This window comes from Gordionus sp. m RMFG-2023, chromosome 4 (assembly GCF_954871325.1).
Source record: "Gordionus sp. m RMFG-2023 chromosome 4, tfGorSpeb1-WG-v2, whole genome shotgun sequence".
Lineage (NCBI taxonomy): Eukaryota > Metazoa > Nematomorpha > Gordioida > Chordodea > Parachordodidae > Gordionus > Gordionus sp. m RMFG-2023.
The window spans coordinates 19839805-19865086 of NC_088778.1; the positions used below are offsets into that span (position 1 = coordinate 19839805).

General features: G+C 25.4%; 1 protein-coding gene and 1 long non-coding RNA gene across 3 annotated transcripts in view; one reads left to right on the forward strand and one right to left on the reverse strand.

Annotated features, from left to right (window-relative positions):
- Nucleotides 1-2255: 2255 nt before the first annotated feature.
- Nucleotides 2256-25282, reverse strand: part of LOC135929053 (putative cystathionine gamma-lyase 2) — a 36529-nt gene continuing 13502 nt past the window's right edge. The window contains exons 4-12 of the mRNA XM_065465543.1: nucleotides 20142-20251; nucleotides 10109-10246; nucleotides 10010-10067; nucleotides 9892-9969; nucleotides 6763-6915; nucleotides 6595-6716; nucleotides 6502-6554; nucleotides 6304-6450; nucleotides 2256-2416 (exon numbers count right to left, since the gene is read on the reverse strand). Coding sequence (XP_065321615.1) covers nucleotides 2263-2416; nucleotides 6304-6450; nucleotides 6502-6554; nucleotides 6595-6716; nucleotides 6763-6915; nucleotides 9892-9969; nucleotides 10010-10067; nucleotides 10109-10246; nucleotides 20142-20251 — 1013 coding nt within the window. The 3' untranslated portion in view covers nucleotides 2256-2262. The remainder of the gene's footprint in view (nucleotides 2417-6303; nucleotides 6451-6501; nucleotides 6555-6594; nucleotides 6717-6762; nucleotides 6916-9891; nucleotides 9970-10009; nucleotides 10068-10108; nucleotides 10247-20141; nucleotides 20252-25282) is intronic.
- LOC135929054 (uncharacterized) lies at nucleotides 14518-18613 on the forward strand. Of its 2 annotated transcripts, none has more exons than XR_010572465.1 (3): nucleotides 14518-14603; nucleotides 16829-17890; nucleotides 17935-18613. It is a non-coding gene; the product is annotated as an uncharacterized LOC135929054 (long non-coding RNA). The 2 variants fall into 2 exon arrangements; XR_010572466.1 differs by lacking the exon at nucleotides 14518-14603 and adding an exon at nucleotides 14626-14746.

Here is a 25282-nt window from a genome sequence, read left to right on the forward strand (position 1 = left end):
TATAATTAATTACTAAATAATTTTTTTTTGTAAATCTCGATCTAGGATGAAGAGAAAGGAATAAGTTCCAGTAACGTCATCGCTAGTATATACCAGTAATGCCCTCCAACTATTATATTCAGAATAAAAAACCTGCCATTCTAAATGACATTTTTTAAATATAATTGATAAAAGCACCAAGAGCGGAATATGTTCTATGCAAACCCAAAAATAATATATGAAGGGAATATTTCATTCCACAACAAATTTTAGGAAATATTATAATAACTAAACCTTTTAATTATATATCATCTTTAGGTAGTGTTGTTAATCGACTAAGTCTAGTCGACTTAGCCGAAAACTGACTTGAGTTGTGAACTCAAGTCTAACAACTTGAGTCGACTAGAGGACGAAGATTTGAAATATTATTATTAATTAATAAAACATTTGTTCTGTTTTTACTTTAGACTTGCAACTTGAGTCGTGAACACGAGTTATATACTTATGTCGGCTGGAGAACGAATAAATTATTGGGAATGGGGAAGATAGTGATTTAAATTTAGTCTAGAATTTTTAATATATTTTTTTAAAGCTTTTATCAGAATTGTGAACAAACATTATAACAATTTAATATAATATAGCGATACACTTTATACCAACAAGATATTTATTATAAAAATCGCGAAGGGGGGAGGGGTGTTACTGCTTAAAACCTATTCATACTGTGATTGCCGACTTTTTTTAGAAAAACCAGAGCTCTATTATGTCAAGACAAACTTTGGTTTTATTTTAGACCTTTTTTTTTATCGGGATAATTTTTTATCCCAAGAAAATAATTGAGCTGGCTCACTAATTTTATATTCCTATCCAGGCCTGAAATTATTTTTTCAATAATTAATATAATTTGAATTTACTTTTTGTTTCTTAGAAACACTCCCTTTTTCCTCTTTTTAATAATATATTATTTGTTTTCATGGTACTTTTAAAATAAATAAAATTTGTATTTTTTATTTTTATTTAGTTATAATAAAAAAAAGTAACATATTTTATTGTTTTATTTATAAAAATTTAATTATTAATAAAAAAATTCATTCACGTAGATTTTTTAGTTATTCAAATGTCTTATTTATGTGAATGATAATTCTATATTTAATATTCTCGTAAAAATTACGCGAGACATAATTTTTGATATTTGAGAATTTTCTAAGCTAGCGTAATTTTAAAATACATTCACTGTTAAACTTTATTTTAACTTTACATAAAAATTATTTATTAAAATAGAGAAACATAAATTAAAATGTTTTTGATCTTTGATTTTAAATTTGTGAAACCTTAGATAAAATCTAATAAAAATAGGCTTATTTATAATCTTATATTAAATAAATTATTACTAAATATCTTCAAAATAATATATAAATTACACAATATTTATTTATATTTTAAATATTTATTGATAAGGATAACGGTATAATACAAATAACAAGATTTATAATAGAATCAATAAGATACAAATGTATATATATATATAGATAATGATTTCATATTGAAACATCCCAATTATTTAAACACATACAATGTTTAAGTGTTGTCGGTGACATCCTGTTTCGCTACTTGGTCAAAAAATAAACGGCCTTGCTGAATCCTCTTTCGCTTGGAACGCTGGACGTTTGTTGAGCAAGGTAATCCTTAGCTATCAGCGACAAGGTTGGGTAAAAATCGCTGTTTTTCGCCCACCAATCAAGTATATTAGTTGACGCTGGTGCAACCGGTTCTTTGACATATTCTATAATTTCATCTCTTGTGAGATCTAGAAATTCACAAGCTTCTCTAAAATTATAAATTAATATAACCAAATATTTATAATTACTTTCTCAATTCGTGATACATATTGACCGAATAAGGCTGTTTCCAAATCACCTGGAGAGAAGTCATACACATTTGCTTTGTGTGGCCACCCGTAGGTTTTATATAATAAATTGAATTTTTCATTATAATCCTGCTTTGCTACAAAATGAGGCATATATTTCATTTTAGTGTTCGGATCTTAAAATTTAATTATGGTCATTCTTTCATTTTTTAAGCATCTAATAAAAATATTTCAGCATAACACCTCTACAAAAAGTTTATAATTTAGGAAATTAATATAAGTATAAAAATAATCAATGTAAATTATGGACAATTTATTTGATCAAATTGAATATTTATGAAAAAAATATAAATGTAAAATTAATATTATATGTAATTATAATGCAAAAATAATAATAAATCAACATTTTCTGGATTCTAACACGTTCTTTTTTGTTCTAAAAATCTTCCAGCAATGCTAAATCCGCGTTCGGAAGAAGCACTAGATGCAGGAATTGATATCTTTGCTTTCTTGTCGTTTCCATTAAAGTAGGATATCCGTTTGAAGTATATCCTCTTCCTCAAGTGAGATCTTTAAATAAAAGTGAAACCAAATGCAAATTGCAAACCCAAAAAAGGGAAATTTTAAGAAAAAGGTTTTATTACATTCCCATAAAAGGAAATTTTTAATAGACAAAAATGTTTATTTATTCTGAGAAAAAAGTTTTATTGTTGTATTTATTACATAATATAGTTAGGTAAATGTTCTTCACTTAAAAAAAAACTATTGGTACAATAAAAAAAGAAATTGTTATAGATCATTTAAACAATTATTTTTTTTAGTTTGTTTTTGAACAAAAATTTTAAATTTCCTTAAACCGCCCGCCTGCCCATTCTCGAAAATTTTTTTATCCGCCCATCCCCCCACTTAGATGGGCGGGCGGGCCTTAGACCTCTAGTACATATATATTATTTTTGGAATTACATATTTAGCTAATCAAACTATGATCATGATTATAAAAAAAACTTACCATCGTTAAAAAGCTCAATAGTGTACCTTTACGCGTAAAGACTAAAAAAATTAATTATTTTATTGAACTCGAAATTTTATGAAGAATCATGCTTTAGATATATTTTTTGCGTCAACGATTTTAAAAAATATGCTATTTTGTCATTTTCTTATAAATCGCGAAATAAATAAGATTTTTAAATATTGCATTTTGTAATTTTTTAAATTAAATATTTATTAATATAAATTTATGACTAAAGTGATTACTATTTATTTACAATAGGTAATAACATATAAGAGGGTAAATATTTAATGTTTTATTTTTCAAAATTTAACATTAGTTTAAATTTGGGTTAGGAAGCATTGTCGACGTTATACGTCCTACTTGTTCTGATCTAAAAGCGATCCGTCCTTTTATCAATTAAATGTGTTTTTACAGGATTTTAAAAATATAACAAATTAAGAGATTTACAAGCTAAATAGCCTATATATGTACCAATTTCAATGGATAATGTATCCACTGGAATGGCAAGCAATACCATGGGCTTGATTTAATAAAGGTAGACTTTTACACCTTTTTTTCTATCCTACTTTTATCCATAATATAATGTCATAAGAAATACTATTATTAATTCATAATACTATATCAAAGTTACAATTAATTGTAAGTATATATATAAATTTTCTTTTATTATTAATTTGAACGAATTAAAGCATTAATAATCATGATTTTTCTATTAATTATTATTAGAATACACCACTCATCGAGTGTCACAGTAATATGTCAAATATCATATTCTTGATTTCAAACACTTGAATTAAAAAATTTCATAAAAAGCCTGCCCTTATTAGAGAATTATAATATAATTGGTATGTCTATTTTTTTTCCAGATTTGCCAGAGCATCCCTTAGTCAGAGTTGGGGAGTACCGCGAATACTTGTATCTAAGATACAAGATCCTTTTGTATCTTGTATTCATTATTTTTTGACATTTTTAATAAGATACTAGTATCTGTATCTAAGATCCTCTATTCTGAAAAGGATCTTGATTCATTTTCATGACAAAAGATACAGATTCTTTTTAATATTCATGTTTAAAATTTTACATATTTTATTTTCTTCAAGAATCTTGTATTAATTTCCTTCTTTTTTCAGCCATATTTTAATATATTGACAACCAAAATTACCTGGAAAATTTACAACTCATATTAAGATAGAAAGATAAAAATTAGCAACACCAAAACGAAATGAGTATAGTTTATATATAAATGTAACTCGATAAAATATCATTACCAATTTTATGTAATATTTTAAATTTGTAGGATGATTAACTCTCATGGTAGTGAAATTTAATTTATAGAAACCCTGAATTATATCCCTATCTTAAAATTTTATATGGAAATTTTTTAAGATAAAAGTTAAAAAAAAACAATTTACAGGCTAGATGTAAAACCTGTATAAACAAAAAAATGATAAAGGGTTAAACCCAAATTTTATTAAACATATTTAAGTATATTATTTATTTGTAGTTAAAAGGGACATAGGTTATCTTAAAAATTTAAGTTTACAATATTGTCTACCTTTATTAAAAGCTGCCCAAGATAGTATGGGCAAAAGATTTTAAGAAAATATTTTCCTATGATTTGAATATAATGTGGCTTTTTTGACATCAATATTACATCCATATTTTAAGAACTTATGGATTTCGGATAATAAAAAAAATAATTTCAAAATATATTAATAAAAGAAGCACTAAATGTAGTACCAGAGTATATAATCAAGCTCAAACTATAAAAGCAATATGTTAACATCTAATAAAGAAAATGACGATTATGTTTCTTTTAATGAAAAAACTGGTGCTGAGTTCATTAATACTAATAACATTGAGCTGGAGGTTTTAAATTATATTAAGTCGAAATATATTATAAATGCTTAATTATTATCCTACCATTAAGTAAAAATACTGCAATACCTTCATCAGCTCCAATTAATGTTATTTAGTTTTGGTACAATGTTAAGTACATCGAAACGGCAAAGGTCTAATTAAATTATTTGAAATACTCTGAAAATTAATATTTCAACTTCCATTAAAAATACTAGTCTCCCTTCTCATTCTATGCTAATGATGGGCTAATACTAATATTAAAATGCTTAATTATTATAATTAACTTATCACTAAATGTTTTATTAATTATTGTAAATATTCATTCTTATTATATGTGTATGTTATGTTCTTCACAAATAAATAGTAAAAACTGTATTTTATAAGATATTCTTAGTAATAATAATTTAAATGTATCTTGTATTTAAGATACTTTATTTGAGTAAAAGATACAAATATCTTTTATCTTTTTGATATTATGCAAAAGATACTAGTATCTGTATCTAAGATTCATTTTTCCACAAAGAATCTGTATCTAGATTCTTTTTCAAGAGGGCTTGACCAACTCTACACTTAGTAATTTAAATATTAATTAATTTATGATTTAATATATTCTTCCAAAAAAAACAATAATTTTAAATTTATGTCATTTTATATTTTATAGGTAACTCACTAAATCATGGGGAAATTTTTAATATTATTTTTTTTCTTAAATTTATGTCATTTTATATTTTATAGGTAACTCACTAAATCATGGGGAAATTTTTAATATTATTTATTTAAAAAAAAATTTGTTTATAAAAAAAAATTGTTAAAATTAAAATAAGACTTCTTTCTACTAGACTAAACAATAAAAAATTTTTTAAAAAAAATAAAAATTTCCCCGTGATTCAGTGAGTTACCTATTTTTTTGGTAACTCAATATAAATATATATTAAATATTTTATATTCATTAAAATATGAATTTTTAACAATAAATTATTCTTATATTATATCTTTTTGAAAAATGTTATATCTTATATTTATATATGCAATTTAAATAATATAAAATCATAAATATATGAAATATTAACGTTAAAATCATTAAAAACATAGATTTATTAAAATAAAAGTTGCAATGTTCAAGTGATTATTTTAATGTTATTTTAATCGTTGAGCAGTCTATATTAATATAAGTCAATGTTTGGAACGGGATATATCTAGGTATCGGAATCTGATTTTAAAATTTATATGAACAAATATCGGAACCCTTTTATAATTTCCATATGTATTTTGCATAAAATTTTGAATTATTCATTTTAGAGGATTTATTTATTATCAATTATTTTAATAGCATATAATGCGAAACCAGAATTCTCAAAACCGTGTAAAATTTATGAACCGGAAATCATTTTGATGCAGATTTCAAACTCTGATTACAACATATGATTTAGCAAATAAAAATTGAAGACATCTTATTTTAGGGGGAAAAGATCAAGTTAAAATAAGATAATTAAAAAAATATATTCAAAAATTAAGGTAGTATTTATGTTGCCTACTACAAATTATGTATTTTTTTTCGAATATAACAATAATCTTCATAAATCACATGTTTAAGGCGATTTTTAAGGCTTGATCGATATCATTAATAAGATCTTGATAATCTTCAATTCCAACAGATAACCGAACTAAATTATCAGTGATACCAATCGCCTCTCTTTTTAACTTAGGTATGGAAGCGTGTGTCATTAATGCCCTAATTTATTTAAAAAATTATGAAATAATAGCAAATAATTAATTAATTTACGGATGTTCGGCTAAACTTTCATAACCTCCTAAGCTTTCAGCTAAAGCAAAGATCTATTAAAAATTATTATTATAGTATTATCTAATTATTTACTTTCAAATTTTGTAAGAATATTTTTGCTTGTTCAAGATTTCCTTTAATATAAAAAGTAATCATTCCGCTGTGCCCCTTAGTTTGCTTGATAGCTAATTCATAATGAGGGTGCGAGGGTAACCCTAAAATTAGTATTCAGAATTATATTAAATTAAGATTATTATATACATGGATGTAACACTTTTTCAACTCCTGCGTGATTTTCCAAATATTGAGCTATCTTCAAACCATTGGAAAAGTGCTCTTTCATTCTAACATGTAAGGTTTTAATACCTCTATTAACCAAAAAACAATCAAAAGGCGATGGTACACCCCCAATAGCTTGATGTAATATAAAAATGTTTTCAAAATATAGAAATAATGAGACCAAATTTTTTGAAAATTCTAATTATAAATTTTTATATCGGTGAATGTCAACAGAATAAACATAGTTAGTTGATTGTTGTTATTAAACTTTATAAGTCCTTTTTTTCTAGACTCCGAACTCTAAATCCGATTCAGAGATTTTTCACTGAATCCGAACCCCTTTTAAAAACAAGTTTTTACAGCCCTACTATTACGACATTGGTCGATATATGGAACAGATTCTAATATCGTATGACTCTAACGCGATCAGTGTCTGAGAAAAATTACGCGCCCATCGGCAAAGAAGAAGTGTATTAGTATTGAGAAATTTCACAATTATATATATGGTAGACATTTCATTATACGTTCCAATTATAAACCTCTAGAAATAATTTTTAAGTTGGATTTACCTAAAATATCTAACAATTGTCTGCTTAGGTAGGCATGAAAACTTTGAGCATATAAGGACATTAATATCGTGAAGGTCTTCTAAAAAAATTGCAGGTGTATTATCACGATTGCCTATACTCTATGATAAACATGACGATAATGATAAAAATCAAGCAAAAATGATAAACCTCCTGGCACTAAATGATTTCTCGATCGCTAAAGAGATGTAAATAAGATAAAACAGGATGCCATTCTAAAAAGATTAATGGACTTTATTAAACTATATTGCTTCTTTCAGCCGATTTTAAACTATTTTATGACAAGAGAAAAGTATCGGTGAAACAAGGTATCGGAATGGTCAAATGGTGATACCTTAATTATATAATCAAGTTTTAAAAATACATGGAGGTGAGAAATATAGCTCGTTTGTACATTTGGTGAGACTATTTAAATAGACATCGAGCTGTTTGCGAAGCAATATAATAGTTGTAAAGAAAATAGATGATCAATTCAAGATATCCCTTTATTTTCGGAATATCGTTGTAGACATGGGAAGGTTTTCATTTCGAGTTTAGGACCCGTATTGGTTGGTCTGTATAGATATCTATTTTATGAACAACTAAAATAGATGATAGCTGGAGTAATAATTCGTCGTGTGATAAAGATTATAAAAATCGTATGCCTCCCTCACTAAAAACGGGACTTAAGTCTGGATAGAGTTAAGAGAGGCCCTAAAGGATGCAAGAAAAAATACCATGATGAAAAGTAAAAAAGCCGAGAGTTTAGGGAGAATCAGCCAGTGCCGAAGAAATGAGTAAAGGGGGGGGGGGGATGGGTTCGTAAACACACCGACCAATTGAGGGATAGTCGCCTTGGAGGAAGTCATTGAGAGAAATAGGGAGAAAGCACTTGCAAAGGAGGGCGAACCAACCAAAAAAACTAATAGAAGAATTAGACTATCTTTGCTAGATTGCGGAAAATGTAACGTATTAAAATATCTTTTAAAAATTATAGTTACATTTTTTATATCGATGACATGATTAACATATGTTGATTTTCGTATAGTGGCGTAGCTAGGATTTGTAATAAGGATTTTCAATGCCCAGGCTTCGGCTGGGTCCCACCTTATGAAAAATTATAATTAGAAATGCATATGATTCATTTCTCCGTAATTATTTTTATTTTGCTTTATAATATGTAAACAATTGGATGTGCTAATTATATATGCCAATGCCTTATGCTTTATGAGTTCATTAACCAGTGTAGTAACCAATTTAAAAGAAAAAATTATTAGCAATAGAATGTTAGCCAATCTTAGATTAAAAGGCAACTTAAGCATTCATTCTGCAAATATTCTCAATGTTTAGTTTAATTGTATATTATTTTAACCCGTTTGGAATAGCATAATAGAAAAAAATTGGCATCATATCAGAATAAAAAATATAGAACTAAATGTCTAGCCTGGCTAATATTTAGTGTCTAGTAGTACTTATTATTCTTCAATCAGATCTGCAAACCACAAAAAAGAAACCGAATTATAAACAAAATGAAAACTATGACGTCATCCTTTAAGCATGAAGTGAACTAAAATTTTGGAATCATTAACTGAAACGTATATCCAGTCCATAAGTAGTGCCGAATTAGCACATTTATTACTTTAATTTATTTGGTAAATGGTTTAAAGGGGAAAAAATTATTGGTACTAGCCATAAAAAATAACAAAATTACATGTCAAATAAAAAGTATCAAGCCTTAAGCGTAAAGTCAGTCAAATGTAGGTATGAAGTTTGGCAAAAATAATTCTACTTAAGCCAATATATGATGTTTGAATAGTATTTTAGTTCAATCTAGTTTAGTAAACAGTATAAATAAAGTTAAAGTTGATATCAAGATTCAAGATAGAACGAAGAATCTAGAAGTACTAGTGCAATTATATAAAAAAAGATAATCAAATAAATTTGGGGCATTTGGAATGTAATACCAAAATAAGATAGATTTGTTATGATGAAATTGAAAACGATTATACTAATTGTTTTTACCCCCAAACTAAGGTTGCGCGATTGTTTAGCAAGTAATATTAAGTGCGCTTTTATAATTGAAAATGGAAAAAGTCAAACACCAATCCCATAAGAATTATAGCGTCTTTAGGAAGCGTCCCGTTTTTTAAAATATAATTTATAACAAATTTTTATGTGAAAATTTGATTATAAAATGGAATATATTTATAGTATTGCTTATTCGTCGACTTTTAAGATATTGAAAAACATTATTTAAAACTTGTTAAATATAATAGGAAATTTTAAAATAAAAGTGGTAACTTTAGAAGGTTAATGTCAATAAATTTCAAAATCTAAATATAAAGCTGTTTTTTGACTTCTCGCTTAAAGTGATCTCTTGAACATTTATATAAAAATGTTCGGATAATTTTACTTTAAATAATTTTTGAATATTAAAATTTATAATTTTTCAATATTTTATCATTTCAAAGCCATGATCGATTGCAGAAATCAAATTTTAATATATATATTATATAAATTAATAAACAAATACTATTAGATTTACCATTTTGAAGAAATTTTAGTTCTTTATATAACGTGTCATCATTAACACATATTGAGCCCATAACTACATCGGTGTGCCCTAAAACTAATATATATAAAAAATATTAAAAACAATATACCATTCATATATTTTGTGAGTGAGTGCGTGACAATGTCAGCTCCTAAATTTAAGGGGCGCTATAAGAATAAATTTTATGCTAATAAATTTTTTAATGTACTTGAAAATATGGAGTTAAAAAAGTATTGTCGACAACAACAATCGGTTTAGTGGGCTTAATTTCTTTACATTTTTTCGATATTTCAGCTATATCAATTATCTTCAAAGTTGGATTAGTAGGCGTTTCAATCCAAATCATCTTTAAATATAATTAATTATATAACTAAAATATCTTTTATACTCTAAACAAAATTTTTATCATAATAAATTTCGGAAATACTGATCAAAACGAAACTTCCCGACTTTGTTTCAACTAGCCATTATTTTTTGATTAAATAGAATATTGTTTTTTTGGGGGAAAAAATCAATTAATCGATTTCGTAACAGATCCAGTATTTTTGGGTAGTAGATATATCAAAAAAACCATAAATTAAAACCTAACATTGCATAAAGCTGTATATAAATCAATATACCGCAAAATATTTAATAAATTTGTCAATCCATCATAAATACAAAGTTTAAAAAGAATGTGTTTTAAACTATGTTTAAGCAAAATGAGTCAAATTACTACATAATTTAACATAAGGGCAATGATTCCAGTAAAATCAGCTTATTTATATAAAATTTTATCAAATTATATTTATTTGAGACCTGCAAAATTGATGACCCGGTGGATATATATTATCTAGGCCCGTGGCGGCCAGATTTTTAAAAAGCTTATAAGGAGAAATTTCAAAAATATTTATATTATTCTCATTTTAATGTTTTATTAAAATTAAATATTCAACAATAGCTCTGATAATTAATACTTATCTATTTTAATATAAAATGTGATATAAAACAGTGACTTGCAAAGGTACCAACTGGGCCCGAGTTAAAAAATGTTTTACGGCCCAGCCCGATTATTTAAATTTTTCAGCCTGGATAGGGTTATATATTTTTAGGCCCTGACATTATTTTAAAACTCGGCTCATCAAGAATATAGTAATTATGCAATCAATTTAGCAATTCGACAAAAAGGTTTACAATTTTAAAAGAGTTGGTAGAATGGAGCAATTTAGAATGGTCAGAATTACTCGTTCGATAGGCTGCCTTACGTTAATACCAGCAGTTGAGCGGATGTTTAAATATTACCAACCACTTAAAGAATATTTTTTAAAGTTATCAACAACAGTAACCCTACCAATTTTAAAAATTATTTCGAAGATTATTTTGCAGAGGCACCTTTATGCATTATCCTTAACGTTGGCACTTTAATAAATAACATAAAATTACAATTACAATCTGAAGATTTCTTTTATTAACTAATTAAACACGATGTTACCTTTTAACAAACTATAAAAAATATATTTGCTTGAAAGGAATAACATAGCGATACATATACATGCTCTTATCAAAAAACTTAAAAATTCAGCAAAATTTTTAAGGGAGCATTTCAAAAAGATTTTACAATTTATTAATGATGAAGAGTTGAATTTAAAAAATGAATCAAAGATGTTTGTAAAAAAAATTTCAAATATATAGTAAAACGTTATGATATTATAGACAATATAGGGAAATATCTTAGCTCTATGATATTAGAAAAAATGTCCAGCGTTGGAAGAATTTCAAAAATTATTATTAATTATAAAACCGAATATAGATACAGATATTCTATTTGGGAATATTCATATTTTTATTCCTATTATGAAGATAAATTATCAAAAAACAATTACATGAATGCGTAGCTAAAATAAATGACTTTCCATCTAATATTAACTCACCTTTTTAAAAAAATATGCAATTTTCTATTCCACATTCAAATGTGTCATCAGAGAGAATATTCAGTTTAATGACTACTGTTTAGAGAAAAGAACGTAATAGATTATAATTATCGTCATTGAAGCTGAACTTTAAATTTGTTATTGTCTAAAAATTTTGATTATAAACGAAAACTAACGTTTTCGAGTGAAAAATATCTGGAAGCGGTAATAATATTTTACTCTAAATGACAATAAAACTATGCGATTAAATAAAATATTTATAAATTAATTTTTTACTTGTAAATTATGTATGTGTATTTATATGGAGTAAAAATAAATAGATGGAAAAAAATTGTTATTTTGAGGCAATATTTCTTTATGTTCTCCAAACCCTTAATCCGGACCCTTTTTAAATATTTTATTCCTGAACCAAGACCCTTTTTTGTCGAAGGGTTCATTTCATATATAACAGTTTATCATAAATGATGATATATTAATATGCTATAATAATAGAAAAACGTTGCTTATAATATTTAATATCAATTTTAGTGGAACCTCTAAAATTATGTGTTTATCTGATTTTATAACATATGGGTTGAATGACGATTAGATTTAGAAAAATTAACTATTTTTTTATATGAAATATTGGAAAATATGAAAATTCTAGAGCAAAACTATTTGTAAAACAGTGCAGTATATGCCTCAATATATTTCGACCCTCGATATCAAGTTCTATTGAGCATTGAACAAAAATAACCCTAAAGTTCATCTTAAGAGATTTATGGCATATAACAAGCAACACTCCATTCTTAACAACATATTGGAGGCTACTACCACTGTCAGGTCACAGCGAAACATTATCGAGAAACACTTTATCACGTAACTTTTATCGCGAAGGAATTTTATAGCCAAGGTAATATCGTGAACCTAATTCCGAAAAACATTTATAGCGAAGACAATATTGCGAACTCATTATCGCAAAATCTTAACCGTGATTACTTTAGAGCGAAACCTTTATTGCGAACATTACTGCGAAATAAATATATTGCGAATGCATTTAATTAAAGAAAAACAACATATTCAACATTAATTTACATATAGAAGCCCCACCCCCCGCATTCATGCTAAGATATATGTTTTAAAATAAATTTTAAAAATTTGGTCTTCCTCATGATTTGATGGAAATGATTAACAAAACAGTCGAAAGATATTTTTTTGAGTCTTGTCGAGATATTATGTTATAATTTTTATCCCTTCCCTCCTTTCCCAAATTTACCCTAGAAAAAAAAATAGATGAGTAACAAAGTAAACATATCCTTTTATTAGCTTTCATTTGCTACCACCCATGTGGAAATATATGTTATAAATATTTTAACCTTCCCGTCCCCTCAACCAAACTTAAAACAAAGTGACTGTGACTATGAATTAAATATATATTCGCTTTCATTTAATACTCTTATGAAGATTAATTTCAAAGTAGGTTTTCACATCCCCCAACCCCCTATCAATGAGCTAGATCAAATAACCTAGATGGATAATAGCATATATTTTTATTCGCTTTCATTTCTTTCATTTGAATTGAATCAATCTTGTATCTATTTTTTTTTAAAAAAAATTATCAATATGATCATAAAAATAAATGTTTCAAAATAATATAACTATTAGCAATTATCGCGATATTGACCTCGCCATAATATCTTCGTGGTATATGTTTCACAAAATAGTTTTCGCGATTTAAAACTTCCGCGATAAAAGTATTGCTGTAATGTATTCGTTTTAAAGGATTCCCTATAAAAATTCGTGGTATTGTCTTTGCTGATGTAGTTTCGCGATAAAAGTTTCGCTGAATTGACATGGAACCACTTATTGGTTGTATTGACAATAATGATAATGCCGTTGATGACTTTAAAAATTCATTTTTAGATATAGAAAAAAATTAATATCAGTAAAAAGGAGGACAACAAATTCCTATAAATCTTTAAAAGTTTTCGCAGGTTAAGAGAATAAATTAAGGATGCAAATATTTTAAAATTCTAAAATATATCCAGAAACCTTTCTAGAATAGTCATGGATGCACTAGCGATAAAAAGTACAATAATTAATAATGTATTATATAAATAGCTATTTATTTTATAGGCCAGCGTTAGAAAGGTGCAATTTCTTCTTTGAAATACTTATTGTCAGATTTGTGTGGAAATCTTTAAGATGATATTTTAGAAGATATTATTGAGGAACAAAATAACATATTTAAAATATAAATGAATTTTTTAGAACTTGTAAATTATGTATGTGCATTTATATGGAGTATAAAAACAAATAAATATTTTAAAAAAATTTTGAGTCAATATTTCTTTATATTCTCCAAACTCAAACCCTGGACAAGAACCCTTTTTCAAATTTTATTCCTGACGTCGGACCATTTTTTTGTCGAAGGGTTCACATTCCTGAAATAAAGAATTTGGAATATAAATTATTTAGATGTATTTATTTGATTTTAATGGAATTAAATGACTCGAATTTAGACCTAAAACGAATTACAATTATTCGATTCGAATAAAGAAAATAATTATTCGACGAATAATCTTTCATCTGTTATTCGATCGAATTATTCGATTCGATTAGAATTTTTGTAGGTCTAAATATTGGAAAATAATATATTATTTGAAGGAATTATTTAAAATATTTTTATTTAATAAAATTTCCTAGTGGAAAAAGAAGCATTTTATATTTCTAAAATTGTAACAGCTGTTTTTATTCAAATTTACTTCCAAAAATTTTTTATGAATTTGAATATGATGGAGATGGACCAAGAAAGTATGTGAAAGTTGTCTTTCTGGCCAGTCAAAGCTTAGTATGTATTGACTGGCTATTTAACTGGCCATAATATATTTAAGAATTTTATTATAAATATGAAATACTTCCAAAAGGCCTATCTTATATATTCCTTCATTTTTTAGGTATATAAATATTTAATTATATACAAAATTCTTAAAAAAATTTAATGTCTAATTTAGTTTATTTAGTTTCATAAATTTATAAATTGCCGTGATTTAATTATTAAAATAATCATTTTAACATATATGATGATAATTAAGATAATAAATTAAATTAGTTTATAATTAAATTTTTATTACCTAAATATGAAAAAATAGGCCTTTTACAAATATTTCTAAATGTAATATTTCATATTTATTATAAAATTCTTAAAAAAAATTAATGTCTAATTTAGTTTATTTAGCTTCATAAATTTATAAATTGCTGTGATTTAATTATTAAAATAATCATTTTAACATATAAGATAATAATTTATAAAATCATTAAATATATAGTGATTAATTTTATATTGAAATAAGAATGTTTAACAAAAGGATAATTAAGAAATTAATTTATAAAATATTAACAAAATGGATGATGAAAAATTAAGATGTTAATACTAATTAAATTAGTTTATAATTAAATTTTTATCACCTAAATATGAAAAAATAAATCTTTTACAAATATTTCTAAATGTAATATTTCACATTTATTATAAAATTCTAAAAATTTAATGTCTAATTTAGTTTATTTAGCTTCATAAATTTATAAATTGCTATGATTTAATTATTAAAATAATCATTTTAACATATAAGATAATTAAGATAATAATTTATAAAATCTTTAAATATATAGTGATTAATTTTATATTGAAATAAGAATGTTTAACAAAAGGATAATTAAGATATTAATTTATAAAATATTAACAAAATGAATGATGAAAAATTTAGATGTTAATACTAATTAAATTAGTTTATAATTAAATTTTTATTACATAAATATAAAAAAAGAGGTCTTTTACAAATATTTCTAAAAGTAATATTTCATATATAAAATTCTAAAAATTTAATGTCTAATTTAGTTTATTTAGTTTCATAAATTTATAATTTGCTGTGATTTAATTATTAAAATAATCATTTTAACATATATGATAATTAAGATAATAATTTTTAAAATCATTACATATATAGTTATTAATTTTATATTGAAATAAAAATATTTTACAAAAAGATAATTATGATATTAATTTATAAAATATTATCATTAAATGGATGATGATAAATTTAGACATTAATATTAAATTAGTTTATAATTAAATTTTTATTACCTAAATATGAAAAAATTGGTCTTTTACAAATATTTCTAAATGTAATATTTTATATTTATATAAAATTCTTAAAAATATTAAATGTCAAATTTAGTTTATTTAGCTTCATAAATTTATAAATTGCTGTGATTTAATTAATAAAATAATCATTTTAACATATAAGATAATTAAGATAATAATTTATAAAAACATAAAATATATAGTGATTATTTTATATTGAAATAGGAATGTTTAACAAAAGGATAATTAAGATATTAATTTATATAATATTAACAAAATGGATGATGAAAAAATATTATATTTAGAAAATATTTTATAAAAGACCTATTTTTTCATATTTAGGTAATAAAAATTTAATTATAAACTAATGTAATTAGTATTATACATCTAAATTTATCATCATCCATTTAATGTTAAGATTTTATAAATTAACATCTTAATTATTTTGTTAAACATTCTTATTTTCTTTGGCCATGCTATAAATTTTATAATAATATTTAATGTAGGAAATTCTTATTGCCCATATCAAATAATCTAAAACTTTAATATGAATCAAAATTCACTAAAATTTATATTATCTATATAATATTATATTCTTGTTTCTTTTCCCAATAAAATTTTTTAAAAACTATCATCTACATTTCGGTATAATTTATAAATTTTAAGAGCATTAAAAAATATTTTATAAGTGACTCTATAAACTTTGAAGCATAGTTTAAAATATTTTATATTATTTATGTACAACAATCAAGCTTTAATTTATTCTATTACACATAAAATTCTAAATAAAATTCTGATATAATTATAAGATGATGATTTTACATAAATTTTACTGACTAACCTATTGCCCTTTTGGCCATGCTATAAATTTTATAATAATATTTAATTTATTAAATAGATGTTCAACACAGTGGTATAATTGATATTTCTGAATCAGAAAGCTTTGGAGAACAAAGTGAATGTTCATTCACATCAAATTCTATATAGTCTGGAGGAGGACACAAAAATGCAGATATATGGAAACATTATATTTACCAATCATTGACAGAAACTGCTAGATAAAAAAACTGCTTCAGCTTTAATTAATCATAACAAACGATTCCATCAAAAGACCTATAATAATAAATTTATTGGGTCATATTTTAATAATGATTCAAATAATAATCATATGTACAACAATAATGATATCAAACATTATTTATTAAAATTTTTGATCAAATCTAATATCCCATTTAAAATTCTTGCAACAAATGAATTTAAATGTTTTGTTAATGCATTAAATCCTAACATTAAAATATGTTCAATTCCTACAATGAAGCAATACATAAATGAATCTGTTGATAATGAATTCAAAAAAATTAAATTAATGATAAGCTATTCAAATACTCAAATAAATTTTACAATAGATATTTGGTAAAGTACAACAAATGTCCCATTCTTAGGGTTAACCTGCCATTACATTGATGATGAATGGGTACTAAAATCTATATTATTAGACATTGTTCCATTTACAAATTCCCATTTTGGGGAAAACATTTTATAGAATCATTAATAATTATAACATAGATATTAAGTCAGCAGCTATTACATGTGACAATGCCACATCAAACACTAACTTTATAAATACCCTCAATTAAACCCAGATCAAAAATTGCACATATTCGTTGTTTTGCACTGTTTTAAATCTTGTTGTTCAAGAAATAATAAAACAAATAGATGAACAATTAATGAAATTAAGACACATTATAAGAAGCATCCGAAATTCTTTTAAGAAAATTACTATGATATAAGAATTTTGTAATTCTCAAAATCCATCTATTAAATATAATATTAAAATTAGATACACCTATCAGGTGAAATAGCTCATATTTTATGATTGAAAATAACAATGAAAAAAGCCATTCATGTTGTTATTAATAGTTATGATGTATCTATTATTGAAGAGAAACAACTAAGTGAAGTATTTATCTATATTTAAATGCTAATTTTTATTTGTTAATGTAGGATGAATGGGTCACGTCAGAAAGAATACATGCAAACTTGAAAACATTTTATGATTTTACTGTTGCTATATCAGGGGACTCCTTTTCTACCCTTAATTTGGTCATTCCTTTTTATATTTCATTAATTGAGCACCCAAGTCTCTCTTATAAACGCAATTTATGCTCAACAAAAAATTATATCTTATTATAATTTAACAAATTTAGAAACCCTTATATCTGCTCTATTAGATCCTAGACTTAAATTAGAGTTTTTTGAATGCCTACCTCCTTCTTATAATATCAACATTTCAATTATATTAAATAATTTTAATAAAATGTTTGATAATTATAAAGTAAAATATGATGTATCAGTCAGTCAACCTTTAATACAATCAAATATGGATGTAATTTTTAAACAGAATGCCGTACCAATTTCCGAAGTTGAAACTTATTTAAAAGAAGCGAGAATCACATCAAATAAATCCCACTAGAATGGTGGAAACTACATGGAGATCGTTTTCCCGTTTTATCTAAAATGGCAGAGACATATTATCTATACCAGGATCTTCTACCCCATGTGAGCGGCTCTTTTCTGTTGGAGCGCATCATTAAAAGAGGATACAATCCTAAAAACTTTGTGTTTAAAAAATTGGTTGTTATCAGATTTTTCTTAATATATTGATTTTTCTGCATTATATATTATATATGTTTCTATTTTATCTTACTAATAAAATTTGTTTATCTTCCTTCGAAATTTTATAAAAAAAATTTAATTTCAATCTTTTTTATTTATGGTTAAATAAAATTTTCGAATCGAATAATTATTTTAATAATGCAATTATTCGATTCGAATTTTTATAGGTTTACTCGAGTTCAAGATAAAAATTAAGGTTATCACCAAAAATTAGCTATGCGAGTCTTCCCACATTATTAATTTTACTTATTTGTTATTTCTAAAAAATAACTAATAACATGTTTTTTAGATTAAATATATATAATTACTTCATAAGCAAAAATCAAAACAAACATATTTGTAATTTTTTTTATAAAGTAGACCAAAAAGTTTATGAGCTACTTTTTTTAAAGTTAACGCGCTATTTCTTTTTGACAAGAAACGATAGCGCGTTACCTTAAAAAGCAGACATGCTGTTCCTAGATATAGGGTTTTAAGAGTTAGTGTTATTAGAAGTCGATGAAGTATACAAGAAATAAAAGAATTATTAAAATATGGGAGTTTTGTATTATAAACTTTACTTTTATTATTTTTTTAATAAAAATTATATATCGAATTATAAATAGTTTATAATTAGTCGGCATTTAAATTAAATGAAGTATTGGTATTCAAAAATGTGTGTTGTTAGATTTATATATAGATTAAAATAAATTAAGCATAAAGGAATTCTTATACCACCGGCCACAATGTAATATATATTAGAAATCTGCAGGCCAGGTCTTGAGGCCGGGTACACGGGCAGGGCATATTTTAATTTTTTTAAAAAATACCCAGGCAGGGTCTACAACCAAATATTTTAAATCGCCATTATTTGCTATAAAAATTAAAAATATCCAGGCCAGGTGGTGCAACTGGTACCTCTGCAGGTCTCTGATATATATAATGAATGACAAAATTTTTGTGATTTGATTAAAAGTTATTATAATTAGTGAATAATTTAGAAACTATTCTACTTTTCTTTTATAAACTAGTTAAGTATTTCAAACGATAAATATAAATAGTTTTGAAATGAAAACGAGAAGTGAATGAATGTGATAGATACAATTTTTAATATATTTATTTATTATGATAATTCAAGTTTTGAAATATTTGGCCCGGATTTTTTTTAATTTTTGGCCTTGCCCGTGTTTATAGATAATATTTTTTAGGCCTGGCCAGGGCTTTATTTTTTTAAAAAAATAAACAGATTTGAGCCTGCAGGTCTCTGATAAAAATGATTAGTAAATATTTCTCACTTGCTGATATTTTTAAAAGCTATCGTATTTTTCAGATTCATTTTATATGTGATAATTAATCTGGTAAAAAATGGTAGAAACTATAATATGAATATTTATCAGGCGACGGGCCGGGCCTATTTTATTGATGAAGTTAGCCAGCCTTATCTATAGGCTGGGCTAACGAGCTGGCTCTGTAAGACTCTATTGTATATAAATATAGATAAATAACCTTTCACAAAATATATCACGTAAAACAATTTTTTTTATAAAATTTCCTACCTTGGGGTTAGACTTCAAAGCATCATCAACCTTTTGTAAATCGGTTGCATCAATGAATGTTGTAGATATTCTAAATTTTGTAGCAACTTTGTCTAAATATCTAAAAGTCCCTAAAATTTTAAATAAATATCTAAATATTAAAACTAGAATTATTACTAAAATGTTGAACAAATATCTAAATATAAAAACTACAATTATTAACTTAATTAATCAAATTAGTAGGCCATTTCATGACAAAAAAACTTGATTTTCCGTATTATTATACCAGTCCGATTATTTATCTTTTTAAATATATCGGTTATCTAAGATATTGAATTTTCCAATTTGATCCGATAAAATGGCGTCTTAATTTTAAAAAACTTATAATTAATTTTTAGAAAATATATTTATGTACAAAACATTCTTATATAATTGAATGGGAATGCATTTATTACCTAAATAATTGGAAATAATGTTAAAAAATAATAATACCAAACTTAATTAAATAATTATTCAAATGTTTCATGTTTTACCCATTTTTTACAATTATTCGTAATTGTTATTCTCAGCGTCTAGATGAGAGAAAGAAATAGGAAGCAGCGTGCCTACAATAACCCCCCCCCCCCTCAAACAATTTTTTACTCTCTACTAGAGCCCTAAAAATTCAATTCCTTTGTCGGGTTGTATAAAAAATTTAAGCCCGAATCAGGCTTAGCCTGATATATTTTTATTAAGGATCCGAGCCCGGTTTGGAATTTTTAATTAAATAAAATATTAAACGCATTTTTATCAGAAAAGTTCAAGGTCTGGACCACGGTTAAATAAAAAGACCGTTCTAGAATATGTCTTTTAATTTTTTTTATTTTAAAAATATTTTTGTTTTTACAAAAGTATTTATGCTAACAATATCAAATCAAATATAAATAATATAATATAATAAATAATAGAAAAATATTTAATTTAAAAGTAGAATGCTTGTTTGTAGTGATGTTAAGGTAATTAGTTACATTTTGGCTAAAAAATAACTGTAACTAGTTATATTTTTAAAATTGTAAATAGTTATAATTTTTGAAATTTGACTGCCAAAAGTAACTAGTTACTTTTAAAGATATATTCAAATAATTAATTTTATTTTTAATATGTTGTGATAAATTAATTTTAAATTAAATTTATTTTTTAAATTAAATTTATTAATTTAAAATTTTGTGAAAATATCTGATTGTTATAATTTCCCGTTCAAATTTACCTTAATACCTCAAAGTGAATCCCAGACGAATGAATCATGCTCAAAACCAACATCACTTGATGTAGTTGGATTTTTTGACCTAAAGCGCCAAAATATTCTGGATAATGAACTTATAGAAAACTTTATCAAATCTAATAACAACACTTTTTCTTTATATAACGATTTTCCAAAGTTAAAATTACTCTTTATTAAATATAATGTTGTTCTAACATCAAGTGCTCCACTAGAGCGCTTGTTCAGTCTAGGTAAGCTCCTTTTTGGAGATAAACGAGCACGTCTCCTATAAATAACTTTGAAATTAATTTGTTGTTAAAAGCAAATAAACATTTATTAGATTATAATTTTTATGAAAAATAAATGTTTTTTTTTCAATGCAAATATATATTTTTATATTCGATGTAAATATTCAATTTAGCGATATTTTTTTATATAAATAAATTGTATATAATTTTAAATAACTGATTATACTTTGTTTATCCTAATTTTTTTTATATTAAATAAATGCATTCAATAAATAAATAATGCGCATATGAATGATGTATAAATTAAGTAACTAATTACTTTTGAAAATAACTGTAACTAATAACTAGTTACTTTTGTAAAAATGTAACTAGTAACTGTAACTAGTTATGTTTTTGCCAATGTAACTAGTAACTGTAACTAGTTATGTTTTTGCCAATGTAACTAGTAACTGTAACTAGTTATGTTTCAAAAGTAACTTTTAACATCACTACTTTTTTGACAAACTTTTCGTTTTCATAATATATTTGCAAAAATGAACTGAAAAATAAAAATTCACAAAAACCTATAGAAAAGTAATATAAAATAACATATACACAAAAATTATATAAATTGAATAGCAAGGTAAACTAATATTAATAAAAGATCGATCCGGATTGAAAAATAATTAAAAGACCAGTTCGGATTGCGGTCCTCTAAAAAACGATTTAGCCTAATCAAAACTTCAACGCCTCTCTGCAATGACATTTTAAACTAGAAGGTAGCCTATCAAATGAGAAATTTACATTTTACTTGATGAAGGATGAACAAAAAATTTTCTTTATTTTTAGGATTTATCTAATTATAATCATAAAGTCATTTGATCGTAAAGATTGTCCACTTTTCTGATTGGCTTATTTTAGCATGGAAATATAAGTTTAAATTTTTTTTTTATTTACAGTTATTTATTAAAATGAAAAAGGTATCAAACAAGATACTAACTTAAGAATATAATCCTAAGTAAAAGTCATTTAAAAATAAATATAATTATTGTAACTTTTTCTAAAATTTAAGTGGCACGCTTTTACCTGGTCAGAAAATTGAACTTATTCAAGAATGAACATAAGATTCATGGGTATATCCATAAGGAAGATTAGAAAAAAACTAATGGTACAAAATTTATCAGTGGCGTAGCAATTTTTCACTAGGGAGCTTTATCACCAGAATTTACTGCTGCTTAACTTCATTCTATATTTTAAATAAAGCAGAGGGGTGACTAATCAAGGTGAAAATAAATATTTAAAATTCAATCTCTAAAAATGATAAAACTGCTCTTGATTCTCTCCATAATGGTTTTGACCATATTCCAAATCAATGATTTAACAACCTCTACAAAATATTAAAGGACTCATCCAAGTTTGAAAATATAAATCATTCAAAATTCCAAAAATCAATGTATACTTTCAGAAAAGTATTGTAAAGCTACTACTAAATTATTATCATCTTAGTATTCCAAATCTTTCAGTTACTTATCAAATTCTAATTATTACAATGATATTCAAAACATCATATTCTAAGTATTACAATGATATTCAAAACATCAAATTTTAATAATGTGTATAATAATTATTGCCATTCAGCCTGACTCTTTATAAACAATACTGGGTTTTGTCAACTTTACAATCTATACTCACATACCCTCAAACTTCAATGTCAACAATTTGCAACATCTGTGCAAAACTAATTAAAGTGACAAAGGGTAATCTATTATACAAACATAGTTACAAAGGGTCAACATGTCCTTCCTCTCAAAAATCTCCAACCAATGAAATTTTAACAATACCCAAACCCTTATTCAATATTATTGAGCCTCATCCTCCCCCTATCAACACAGATTTTCTTGAAAGATTTTTTGAATGGAAAAAAAGACCCACTTTAACACATCTACCAAATAAATCTAGAAACCTAATTTCAAATTTTGTTATTAAACTTATCACAAAAGTTAATGATAACTTAAATTGCTTAAAATCATGGGAAGATTTATTAACCTTCTCTCATAAATGTCTTATACGTCCTGCTAACAAAGAGACCCCATTACATGAACAAATAAAATCGAACATTGATAATTTTGACAATATTCAAATGATTAACTACAATCATAATGTTAAAAAGCAAGTAGATGATATAACACACAAATGCAAAATTATATCAAATAAAATAGATCAAGGTGACATAGGTGGTGCAATTAAACTCATATCCTCAGATAACCATCTTTCTCCTATCAATGAAGAAACATTACAACTATTGAAACAACTACATCCTGAAGCTTCTACAGATAATCTACCCATCTCTCCAATCCACCAGACTGTAATTTTTACCAGTGATGAAATTGTCAATGCTATCAATTCTTTCAATAAAAACTCAGCAGGTGGTCTTGATGGTTTCAGACCCTCCTATTTTCAATACTTAATTAATCCAAAAAATCCTTCCCATAGTTCTGTCATCAAGGTTTTAACAACTTTTTGTAATAACATAATAAATAATGATATTCCAATACAAACTCACCAAATCCTTTTTGGTGCACGTCTAATTGCTTTATCTAAGCCAGATGGTGGTACCCGTCCTATTGCAGTAGGCTCCTTTTTCAGAAGATTAATAGCCAAAATCATAATTGAACACATCAAACATGATGCTGAACATATTAAATTCTTATCAACTAGGTTTTGGGATCAAGGGTGGCTGTGAAATAGCGGCTCATACATTAAGAATTTACTTAGAAAACCCACCACCTGATTCTGTAATATGTAAACTAGATTTTAAAAATGCCTTCAATAGCCTACATCGTACCTCATTTTTAAAATTCTTCTATGAAACATTTCCCTGTTATTCTAAATTTATTGAATCCTCATATGGTTTTCAGACGCCTTTGACATATGGATCTTATCAGATTTTATCCCAAGAGGGCATCCAACAAGGGGATCCATTAGGACCTCTTCTTTTTTGTTTTGGAATCCATCATCTCATCTACCAAATTAAACAAAATTTTAACCTAGATCTTAATCTATGGTATTTAGACGATGAGACCATATGTGGCCCTTCAGCTAATGTACTAAGCGCCTTAAAACACCTGGAAATCAATTCCCAAGCTATCGGCCTGGTACTCAACATAAATAAAACAGAATTATGTTTCTTAAACAATAAGCCACAAAAGTTGGAAGGCTACAAAATCATTGCTCCTGACAGCTTAACCTTACTTGGGTCCCCATTAGCTAATGCGACCAAATCGGAAGATTTTCTCAACAAGATTTTTAAAAGCTTTTACAGTATGGAGCACATTCTTAGTCTCCTACCAGCTCATCAATCTTTATTTTTAATTCGCAAATGCCTGTACATACCTAAATTTATGCATATTTTCCGATCATCATCTTTTTTCAAAAACAATGAATTCATATCTAAAATTCAGGATAAATTTAAAATATTTCTGGAAAAAATTTTAAACATAAATTTAAACTCATTCAATTGGTCACTTGCTCAGCTACCTTCTAAACTAGGAGGTTTAGATTTTTTTCCGCTCAATCTTTTATCCTTATCATCATTCGTATCATCTAGATTATCTAACAATTCTATTATTTCTGGCTTCATATGCCCTACCGATCGTTTATTAGACGACGCTATTGACAAATGGAAGGCAAACACA